Source organism: Melampsora larici-populina (genome assembly GCF_000204055.1).
Source record: "Melampsora larici-populina 98AG31 unplaced genomic scaffold MELLAscaffold_15, whole genome shotgun sequence".
NCBI lineage: Eukaryota > Fungi > Basidiomycota > Pucciniomycetes > Pucciniales > Melampsoraceae > Melampsora > Melampsora laricis-populina.
The window spans coordinates 692,240-703,550 of record NW_006768779.1 but is presented as its reverse complement, the minus strand read 5'-3'; the positions used below and the strand labels follow the sequence as shown (position 1 = coordinate 703,550).

General features: G+C 43.6%; 3 protein-coding genes across 3 annotated transcripts; 1 reads left to right on the top strand and 2 right to left on the bottom strand.

The window, feature by feature from the left end:
• Positions 1-619: 619 nt before the first annotated feature.
• On the bottom strand, positions 620-1,448 carry MELLADRAFT_85717 (uncharacterized protein; the record flags this gene model as incomplete). The annotated part of the gene is made up of 3 exons (XM_007409162.1): positions 620-693; positions 763-1,037; positions 1,192-1,448. 3 exons carry the CDS (start codon positions 1,446-1,448, stop codon positions 620-622), a joined length of 606 nt encoding a protein of 201 aa, XP_007409224.1.
• Positions 1,449-2,143: 695 nt separating this feature from the next.
• Positions 2,144-2,833, bottom strand: MELLADRAFT_77586 (uncharacterized protein; the record flags this gene model as incomplete). Its single annotated transcript, XM_007409161.1, has 2 exons — positions 2,144-2,367; positions 2,443-2,833. The coding sequence occupies 2 exons, from the start codon at positions 2,776-2,778 to the stop codon at positions 2,353-2,355; spliced, it is 351 nt and encodes a 116-aa protein (XP_007409223.1).
• Positions 2,834-2,970: 137 nt separating this feature from the next.
• Positions 2,971-7,979, top strand: MELLADRAFT_105846 (uncharacterized protein; the record flags this gene model as incomplete). The annotated part of the gene is made up of 9 exons (XM_007409328.1): positions 2,971-3,719; positions 3,829-3,976; positions 4,196-5,339; positions 5,471-6,585; positions 6,758-6,890; positions 7,255-7,440; positions 7,601-7,677; positions 7,741-7,797; positions 7,944-7,979. 9 exons carry the CDS (start codon positions 2,971-2,973, stop codon positions 7,977-7,979), a joined length of 3,645 nt encoding a protein of 1,214 aa, XP_007409390.1.
• Positions 7,980-11,311: the final 3,332 nt, after the last annotated feature.

The window sequence follows — 11,311 nt, the reverse complement described above, 5'->3', positions numbered from 1 at the left end:
TCCTCATCCTTCTGTTATCAGGAAGGGTAGCAGTTTCATGTTCAGAATGCTTGAAGCATCTGGTTATGAACAATGATCATGATGACACACTTCATGAGGCTTCAGGCTCGAGTCTAGTCAAGGTGATTCTTGGACAGGTCCTGTGAGCAGATAGGAGCACAGAACATATTCAAAGACTGAAGACCATACCCTTTGAAGAGTAGGTTAGATACCATGCAGATAGTTTATTCAACAGTACTTTTGTGTCATCCTTTTGAACTTGAATGCAAGCTCTCAACGCGCGTGAAAAAAATGGTTCTAATCTTTTTGTCAGGCTTATGTGTAGGCCTTTTCCTGCCATGTTTCTGATCCAAGTATGTACATGAATAGTCCAAGACTGATCTTGAACAGCTGATCAGTGGAGCTAGTGTAAAAAATTGACTCAAAATAACTCTCTGAAGACTATCATGTGAGTCCGGGTTTACTTGTATTATTGGAGAGGTAGGCGATATGCCAGAGTATAGCAAGAATACTTTCAAGTTGCCAGCAGTTTTCATCAAAATTTTGAACTTTTCCTGCTTGAGTCGTTCAAACTTTGACCGTCCTTGAGAAAGGATAAGAATGCTTTTTTTTTGATTGATTATGATTTCAAATTTTTACCAACGTTCCAACCTCGCTTACGCAATGTCCTAATTATTGGTGGTGTTAACCAAGCTACGATATTCAAAGATAACTTTCAGCTAAGGATTTGAATCTTATGATGATAAGACGAAATCTACCTACCGGTGAGACCAACTCGAACTGGCAATAGTACCGTCTTATGAAACGTGTAAGCCACTATAGCTGTCGTCCAGAGAAGACTTTGAACTTGACCTGATGAACCGGGAGTTTGATCATCTGCATCATTCGAGTTACTTTTTTGGGCAACTTCTGCCTCTGAGGAGGTAGTTGATTCAGTAGAATGTGATTCTCTTTTCCAATGTAACTGTTCCAAAACCCAGTCCTCAACCTGCCTAACATGTTCCGCTCCGATCAAATATATCGTTACAAATGAAAAACTAATTTTTTTCGTCATCATCACAGCAGATTTCACACAAAAACAGATATCAGTGTAAGGATTATTCAATTTTGTAGTGAATATTTTTATCAGGCAATCAAGAAAATCATTGATCGACCTTTCCTGGCAATTCCGATCAAGAAAAAAGAACTGACCCAAAATCCACCGCACTGAGTACTCCATAAATCACCAAGGCTGCACTGCCATATTGCTTTGTGAGTTGCTTTACTTTTCCGAATATTCCAGCCGGTGGTTCATCCGTTGGGTGTTGGGAAGCCGAAGAGAAAAAACGATGATGAGATGAACGAGTGCTTGGATAGATTAATGGTAAGATTGGTCGTTGAAGGTAAAGGTTAGATCGGGATGAGATTGGCCGAAGACGTATAAGAGATCGCATTGAGCCATTCATCATCCCAGGGATATCTCCCGATGCCGAGCTTTGAAGTTGTTGAGAGATGGATGATTTGATTCAAGTCGTCGCTTTTGGTTGATCAACAATATCAGCATCATGGGGCAAAAGACCATTTGGATCCTCATTCAGGCTAAAACAACTCACCGTATGTGTAACCTGATTGGGTCAGCCCGCTACCGACGAAGACCGACTTGTTTCGGGTATGGTTTTTCATTTCTCAGGCTGCAAGATACAAATTGCAATGAGAAATGAGAGAACACTCCTTCCTCCGTGCTGTCCTCAGTACATATATTGATTTTTGAATGTGTTTTCAAGAATAGTTGTGAAAAAGCTTAAGGTCCAGTTATGATAGAACAGCTGATAGAATGAAGCTCATAGACCCCAAGAGTTTGTTGCTGACTAACAAGTATAGGTCAAAATCCAGATATCATGACAATGCGATCAACTTTATGAGTTATGAAAGTCTTGATGTATTCAGCTTCACATAACATCACAATCAGCCAGAGACAATTTTTAAGTCCCAGAATGATGCAGTCATCTTACTCGTTCAGGGTAGAAAAAATACGAGTATGTGAAGTGCCTTATCTAGCCATTATCAAGAATTCAGAGGGCAGTTGACTTTGAGGTTTCATTAGAGGCACAGGCTTTATTGGCAAAAAAACGAAGTCTTTAAGAAGTTCGTATGCTTATCTTGAGACCTGACAAATATGGTTGTATTCCATCCGAACATGAGCTGAATCCGATGGATTGACACATCGTGACAGAGACAAAACGAGATGAGAGAAAGATATGTTCTGTGGTACAAATTCAAATGAGACGAGCAGTGATGAGAAGAGATGAAGTTATGTTGATACATGGATGATGGACATGTTAACTGTGAACAACAGTTGTGAATAGCCTCGTCTTAGAAATCGGTAGCCTGAATTGAAGAGAATAGGTCAGTGGTGTATTAAATTATGTAAGAAAGTGAAGGAGGTAGGAAATTCAAACTCACTCGACCACCATAAGCCCATTCACGTTCCCATTTTAAAGGATCTCGTTTAGGACCGCCCACTTCACCGGTTTGTGGGTTGACATCGCCTTCGAATTCAGGTGGTGGTTTAGCTCGTAGATCAGGGTGTAGCTCAGTAGCAGTATCTTGAGTAGGTGATGAGAATGGGGCTTGTTGTTGCTTTAACAGTCTTTCGAATTCTGCTTGTTCCTTTGGAGGTAGGGAAGGTGGCGATGGTCGCAAGAATGGAGGATTTGACCTTATGACTGATAGACTGGAGAAAGATCGATTGTAAGTTGAACGGACTTGAGAGTGAATACGTTGACGAATGGAAAACATCTTCAATGAAAAATGCTGATGAGTTTGAGTTGATGAGGCAAAATTCGATTTGTCTGGGATAAAGCAGAAAGCTGATTGGATGAGTTTATATATGTAGCTGAGATGGCTATAAGCATATTTTATTTATAAGCATTTTAAGCTTCATATAGACTCATTTTTTGTTTTCTTGTTGATGAGATCCAAAACAAAGTCATGGAATCCATCATTTTACCAACTCATCATTCTCAACAAGTTTTACAAATTCGACATGATAAAACATATCATCATCATGATCTATCTGAGAGGTTATCTGGAAGATTTGACTCAACGGAATCTTTGATTGAGTCCTTAGTACCACCTCTCATCAAACTTGGTCTCGTCAATCCCATTGGAGATTATCATAATCTGACTCATGATTCGAATCTTGAGAGTTCAATCTCTTCTGAATCTTCATCATTCTGGAAGAGAGAGTTACCCAGAATCCATTGTAATCTTCTCACTCATATTGCTGTAGATTGGCGTCTCAATCTGATTGAAAACAATCATTGGCATTCTATCTACTATGCTTGGTTTGGTTTACCAACTCAAAAATCTGATAATGGAGAATGTGATTCGAATAGCACGGCCATCAAGATGTCTTGTATCGCGATCGAATCGCTGGCCCGCTGCTTGACCACTCCTACTTCTTCGCAATGCGCGCTTCATCCGGATACCCTTGATACGATTATCGAATTGACGAGTCAAATTCTAGAAACTTACTCTCTCTCAGATTGGTACTTCATCCTCTTCGACCCAAAAAATAAACTCAATTCAAGGCAAACAGTCCAAAAAAACGAGGAATGGCGACAATTTATCAATACACTATTGAGTATTCCTGATAAAATCACGAACGCGACATCTCGAATGGGGGCCTCAACCGATCACACTCAATTCCCACCTCGAGCCCATAGATTAGATTGGGTGTTCGTCTTTTGGTCTATTGCTCATATCCTTTTGTCCAGTTTATTGAATGTTCTCGCCCTTTCATTACAATTTTCCGCGTGCCAACTTTTCAAACGAACCCTCTTGCAGGTCTCTATTGACTCGACTCAGTCTTCATTTTGAGTCACTCCTTCGAAAAACGGCACAAGAAAATCAAGCCTCTATCGATGTTCAACCCTTAAGCTCGTTTATTTCCAAGCTCATTCGCATAGGCTTTATCACGGTGGACGTTAATCCTGTCAGCTCACAGCAGAAGATTGACTTTCTCTCTTCGATATGGCCTTGCCTACTCCGCGGATTGTGCGAGCAAGATAAGGACTCAGAGGCTTACTCGCGACTATGGGTGCGGATCATATCAGACCTGCCGCGCAATGAACTACGGACGTATCTAGGCTCTTTCCTTGCCCACACTCAGGTCAAGATGTCTCTTGATGGGCTTGAGTTTTTTCTTGACCAGAAGTCGTGTAGTCGGGAAAAGGCGACAGCGGAACTCTACCGCTGTTATCTTGGTAACTTGGAAGATACTGTCCACGGGGAAGATTCAGAAATTGGTGAGGTGCTGCAGGAGTTGATTATCGAGCGACCTAGTTGGAACATTGGTACGGCTCGAGCTCTGTCTCGATGGATATCCCACGAACAATGTGCTGAAGAAGCCAGGCCTTCGTTGGCCCGACGCGCTTTAAAGAAATTTTGCAGCAAAACTCAAATTTCACATGGCTCGGCTTCGCACCATGCATTTGTGCTCTTGATCCTACTATTAAACTCCTGCCCTATTGATACCAAATCACGTATCATTGATCTGACAAGTGACCCTAAATTCCATGAAGGAGTGCACCAATCATTAGACTCCCTGCGCAAGCGGATCAGGCTGTTGGGCATGTTAATGGCTGAGCTGCTCACAGGGTTTGAGGAGCCAGGTCGCGCAAAGACGATCAAACACGACTTTGGTTCTGAGATTTGGAATGAGGTGGATGACGACACCAACTTATGTAGACAGCTTCGCATGTTGGTCGAGAAATGGGCTCAGCTGACTACTGACAGCACCGTTTGGCAACTTGACATTGCAACCCAACTCGAAAAACTAAATCCATCAACCTTACATACTCCGTTACCTATCTCCAAAGATCACAACCAGAGGCTTATAGGTCGTGAATGCGATACCTCTTCACCTCGAGTGCTTCCGCTTAAAGGCAAGAATCGACATGCATCGGAAACTCGCGAAGCTCAACATGCTCCCCCCAACGAGGATTCTACCGTGCCAGTGGATATCAAAGGTTTATCAATCAGTGCTCCATCACAAAAGCAAAACAAACGACCTATGATAGAGGTGCTAAATTCATCTACACCTGGGTTACAGCCCTACGATATCTCCGATGACGACTTGGCTGAACTTGATGGTGAGCTGAATGACGAGGCGGATGGAAGCCACACAGTGGAACAAATGTACAACTCTCGGTCCAAGGTAAAGCCAAAGATCCCGGTATATATTCATGATCTGACCGAGTATTTTAAAGATGCCGAAAATCATGAGAAGATCGAATTGGCACTCAAGACAGCTGAGTCATTGATTCGTAGAAAGAAGGGATGGGGAAATGAGTTGAGTAAGTACTGATTCATCAAGTATGACTCACACGAGGGGACAATACACCGATTGCACAGTCCGTTTCAAAGCCTCGGTTGTGAGATGTACTGACTAGCTTGCCCTTCGACCCATGACATCTGATCTAAACAGTTGAACATAGTCTGGATCTCACCTTTGCACTCTTGCTGCTTCAAGATAGTTTTGATCTCGATAACTTTTCTGTCCACCGTCAAGCTGCACTGACCGCGCTGGTTGTGAGCGTTCCCGAAAAGGTAGCACCATGTTTAATCGAACAACTTTTTTTCCACCAATACTCCATTACTCAAAGAATTTGTATGCTCAATGCACTGGTATTAGGCGCCAAGGAGCTGGCTGAATCAACATCAATTTCGGCTGATACTATCAAATTTCGTGAAACAAGCAATCTGACCGCTTCGTCGCATATGAGTTCTTCTCAAATCAACAACATACGCTCTTTACTTGACTCTAGGCCTGAACTTTTATCAGATATGTCTCAGGATCTTACTAAACACACGCTCGAGAGAGTAAGAGATCAGAATGTGTCGGAAGGCCCTGTTATTCAAGCGCGATCATCGAATACCACTCGGATCAGTAGCACACTTGAAAAGGCGCGACTACAGAAATTAACCCCTGGTATCAATCAACCGGCCCGGCTTCCTCTCCTTGCTACCGAATATTTTATCATGCCTATGATTAATCGGATGTGGATCTATCTAGAAGAAGCTACTTCAGCTCAACTAGATAAGGGTCGTGGTCAGCCATACCTTGGATCGGGATGGGCGATCCTCTTGCAACCGATGTTACTCTCAAGATTTGTTCAAAGCTTAACGATCCTTCTCTATCTTTCACGAAACTCGGTTGATTTTCTGAATGTGTACTTGGTAGAGAGCTTAGTACTAAGTATCAAGCTAAGGACTCATATATATGAATCAAGAATGAGCGGAGAAGAGATAGTAGAATCTGCACTTTTAGAATTGAACCTCATGGTCCTTGATATCACGATCAATTTAGGAGGTGGATGGAAATTGATCGAAGAAAGTAGAGGAAAGGGGGATGAATGGATACAACCTTTGAATAGTGGTGAGGGTTTATTGGGTGTGATACATAACTGGGCCGCGGCGGTAGTTGAGGTTGAACAGCATCGGACTGGTAGTGAACTGACTCGTACTGGATTGGCTGCTGTGGGCATCATAGTCTTGATCGAGCGTTTGATGAAAAGGCAAAGCTTGGAAAGATCTCATGGTGTGTGTTGAAAATCATTGAGGTCTATGCCGTGAAGTTTGGAAACTTGTTTTGGTATTTTGATATCTAGATCCTTACTTCCTCAAGCGTGTAGACTGATTTGGATAGCTTTCAGTCTTCAGATGTCGAAATGATTTTTTATCACAATACACATTTTGTGATGGATTTATCTAGTTGCTCTTGGGTTTCAGTATGACTGAAAACGTACAGGCTGACAACCCGGCTACAAATCATGAGAGTACACTCTTCCAAGTGTACTCTTGCATACCAAAGCTGACCGAAATGAGTCAAGTCTCTGTTCAAGATCGTCTGTTAAATTTTCTCAGCTTTGGATGAACTCAATTTCCATCCTCTTGGTTGGTTTGATATCTGTTCGATTGCAATCAAGGTGAAGAAATGTATATTGAGAGTAAATTCACCAAATGAGACATAAGGAAAACTAAACCATTGGATACTCCAGCGGAGAGAAGATTGTAGGAATTGCAAAAGACTTCAGAACTAAAGGCTTCATCGTCTTGCGCGTCTTGGTCTTCGTGATCCCTCCTCCTCCCAACATCATCTTCATCATCTTGTGAGGCATTCTAGATGAACCAGTCAGGAAACGCAGTACAAGGAATGTCTTTATATAAGTCTATCATGACTGTGTAAACATATTTGAACTTTCAAAACAGCTCGAGCCACCAACAATTGTCGCCTGCATGGTCTTCGCTCCTGTTGGAAAGATCGATCAACATATCGACTTTTCTTCTCTACTTCCCATAGTAACACAAATATTGAGATGTGCTTGGGCTTGGACGTAGACGTGGCACTTTCGGTTTGGAATTTTGATACATATACATTTGACATTCAAATAAAAGGTAAGCAGCTCGGAAGCCACAAATTGATGGATACATGTTGTTGACAGTTCAAGATGAAATTGTCTTTGTGGACAAGAATCATAAAAATAAGCAAATGAATAAACAAAAGATGTCCATGGTTCTTTACAACTTTCTAGGTATGACTTTGATGATATCTCAGCCTTATTGGGGGCATGCATGAACCTTATGGCCATACCAATCCAAGAGATACCCAGGTGGACCTATCAAAAGATGATGGTAAGTTTCTCGTGTGAATGGGTGTCAAGAAATGCTACTCACCCTGCAAACATTTCCAAACAGGTTGCCAGTCCTTGGGTTCGGGACACTCTTGATCTGCACAGTATCCACGAAACTTTCGTCAGTCGACTCTGAGACGCCAAGATGCGAAGTAGAGTAGGTCAACTTACCACAGCAGATCTACGTCGCAAGGCAATCAGATGGTCATTTCAAGATAATTTGTATGGTCAGTCACCATTTTCTTTCTAAAATATCTTGCTTCCCAGGTGACGTGTGACGCAAAGAATGACTCACATTCGTAGTCTCAACTACCATCCTCACATTTGGGTCTCCGGATTTGGTAATAGTATAAACCATATTGTAGTTTGCATCGCATACGGAGTTCCGACCACTTCTCACCCATCCAGTGAACCACTTCTGGTCAAGCTTGAATTGATCGTGATGGTTATTGAAGGACCCTAACTCTGCCTGAACGTGAGGGCAAGACCCCGACGACCTCCATCTAAAACCAATCTTCTGGTCCCGTTGGCATGTGCCTGTGCGTGCAAAGGTCACATTGACTACCCCGCGCCAATCCTCGGTCTCGCTAAATCTGTATTTGACAAATGTCTCTTCTTGCTTATCATCTGGTGGATTTGGTGAATTTGAGGACTGCGTACAAAATTGGTGCGAAAGAATGGAACAAAGTGTTGATCAATTGTGTATGTATCACATGGTCCAACTTCAACAAAAGCGCAATTCCACTTGCCACCAGATTGAAGATACAGATGAAGAGAAAGAGAAAGGTGTATTGTAATAACATAATAACTAAAAACCTTGAGTGTTGCACAAAGAATATGAGTATATAGTGATATGCGATGAAAATATCTTAAAGAGTCTTAATCTCTAGCTTATAGATTAACTGATTCAAAAAATTGGATCTGAGAAAATGATGAAATGAAGATGTGGTGAAGATGAAAATTCAGCGCATTTCTGGGCTCTTTATATATCATTGGGAGTTTCATTCAGGTATTCTAAAGTTTGGCACGCTTCTCTTCAATGGGCTCACAATTTCTTTTGTCAAGGGGGAGGAAACGCTTTGAGCTCATTCAACCTCATTCAAACTTTATCTAACCGAAATCGCATCACTTCTATCCTCGCTACAATTCAAAATCACGGCAAGCGGCTTACGTTGACGGTAAGTCGGCCAGGAGGCAGTGACCTAGAGACCTCAAACGCCTTCAAGCTCACATAGGCACTCTTAACCCCATCTCATATACCATGACCAGGGATGCAGCAGTGAGTCTACTCCGACTCACTTGCCGCGCAACCTGACTCGGTACTCCACTTGAGTACCGAGACACGTGAGTTACAGAGAGAGTCCCGGACTCCACTTTCAATTGATGTTAGAGTCAGGCATGAGTTCAAGACTCAGCTTGGCCCTGTATGTAAGTACTACAGTGGCTAAGTACTCACTGAGTGAGTAGACTCACGTGAGAGACTACTCACTATGAGTCTACTCATTGTGAGTAAGATCGAGTGTACTCATGAGTAATGAGTACACTCAATCGGAATGGGGTAGCAAACTGGTTTGGGGAGGTGATATCAAATTGTATTTAAAATTCCTTAGATAATTTTGTAAGAGAGGGGATAATCATGTGTTAAAAAGAACCACGGTTAGATCATTTTGTAAGAGAGGGGATAATCATTTGTTAACAAGAACCACGGTTCAGAGGGAAAAACAATAACGGTTCAGAGGGAAAAACAATAGAGGACAAAACGGCAGGGCCCTTTGAAAACAACGCGTGACTCAGAGTCAAAGCAGACCAAATAAAATCAACATGTCTAAGCCACATCCTCCACATTCACAGTCGCCTCCCAATTCGTAAGCCAGTGTCGGACGAGTACAAGGTGGCAAATCGTCTCAGGGTCGAGGCGGCCTCGGGAAGGGACGGCTATGTTGCCCGAGATAGAGAACACCCTCTCGACTGATGCGCCAGCTGCCGCGATCGTGAGGTGTTGAAGGGCTATCTGAGCCAAGACCGGTAGTCCCGAAGGCTTGGACATACGCTGAAATGAGGACGGTGGTCAGCTTGGTTCTGGGCGCTCAAAGGATTAGGAAAGTTACTAACCACCCAGAACTCCCCAATTGTTTCATTGGGGAGCACAGGATCCAGGCGTTGTAAGTATTGCGTGACTTCGTCCATTTCATGACTGGAATGGCTCGAAGGTTGAATTGCCGAGGTACCCAAGAGAGAGTAGATTTCTTGAAGTTTCCTGTCGGTGGTTTTTTTCGGCTGAGCAGGAACAGGAGGAGGGGTCTCGCGGCCACTTTCCGTGGGGCTGGGCTTCCAAAGGTCGTACTCGTCTCGAAGGCAGCGCTTGGCCTGGACTTCTACCTCTAGATGATTACGAAAGATTGAGTCTCTCTGGACCGGATCCAGGAGAGTTGCAACCAAGGTCTGCATGTTGCACTCTTCGCGGTCGAGATACTTCACAAGTTTGTCTTCCGCTCATTTGCAAGCTCGGCCCCAAGCTCCTGGAACACTCTGGTGTTTCTTCAAAACCGTTTGAAGCGCCCAGAGTACAGGAAGAACCAACTGCTTAGTTGCGTCATTGGATTGAAAAATCTGAGTCGCAGTTTCAAACATCTCTAGAACAGGGTGCATATACTCGATAGTTGACCAGTCCGCTTTTGAGATGGCCAGGTGAGTCCTTTTTGGGTCCGCAGTGTAGAGTTCAAGTGACTTTCTGAGGTTGAGGGTTCGTTGGACCTGAAATGAATCATGGAATGGTAAGAAATGGTCAGATTGGAACCAGTTAAAAGACTCATTGACCAAAAGCAGGGCACTTACCACATAATAGAAATAATTCCAGCGAGTAGGAGGGCAGCTGAGGGGAAGAAGTTGCGGATCTTCGACTTCATCGCGGATCTTGATGAACAACTCAAGCTCCTGAGGACTTTTTCTGATGTGAGTATCCAAAGCACGGATGCGGGTGACTATCGTCGACTTTTTCTTGCGGGCGGTGAGGAGGACAGTTGGCGAGTCTTCTAAGAGTGAATCTTCTGGGGCAAGGGTTTCTTCGTTGTTCAGATGGGACAGGTCGACATCGGTATCTTGGGTCTGGGTCGGGCCGTGGACCTCGAGGGAGGACTGAGAAAGCGAAAAAGAGTTTTGAGGCCAGGATTCGGTGACAGGTACGTTGTAGTCGCCCGTGATAGGTAATTTGTCAGGTTCAAAAGAAGCTCGCGGTTCGGCCATCCCCGAGGTTTCATACACGGCAATGTCCTTGTCCGTTAGCTGACCCATACCATCCAAGAAGTCCTTTGCCACAAGATTGATCACGTGGCACATGCAGCCATGGAACCTCGATTCAAACGGCCAGTGGATTCCAAGAGTGGCATAACGGTCACTTAAAAGCTTTGCCATCGCACGGTTCGAAGAGGCATTGTCCCCGGTGATCGAGTAGTGATTCCGAAGTGCGCCAACATGCTCCAGCGCCTTCCAGTAAACCTTGGCCAGGTTGTCACCAGTATGTTTCCCCTCGAGCTTCTGCCACATTGCAAAACAAGGCTCATTAGGCTCCAATTCCGTTCGCATATGTAATTTCTTTTCAGAAGGGCACTTACTTTGAACGCCAGGAGCCGACGACA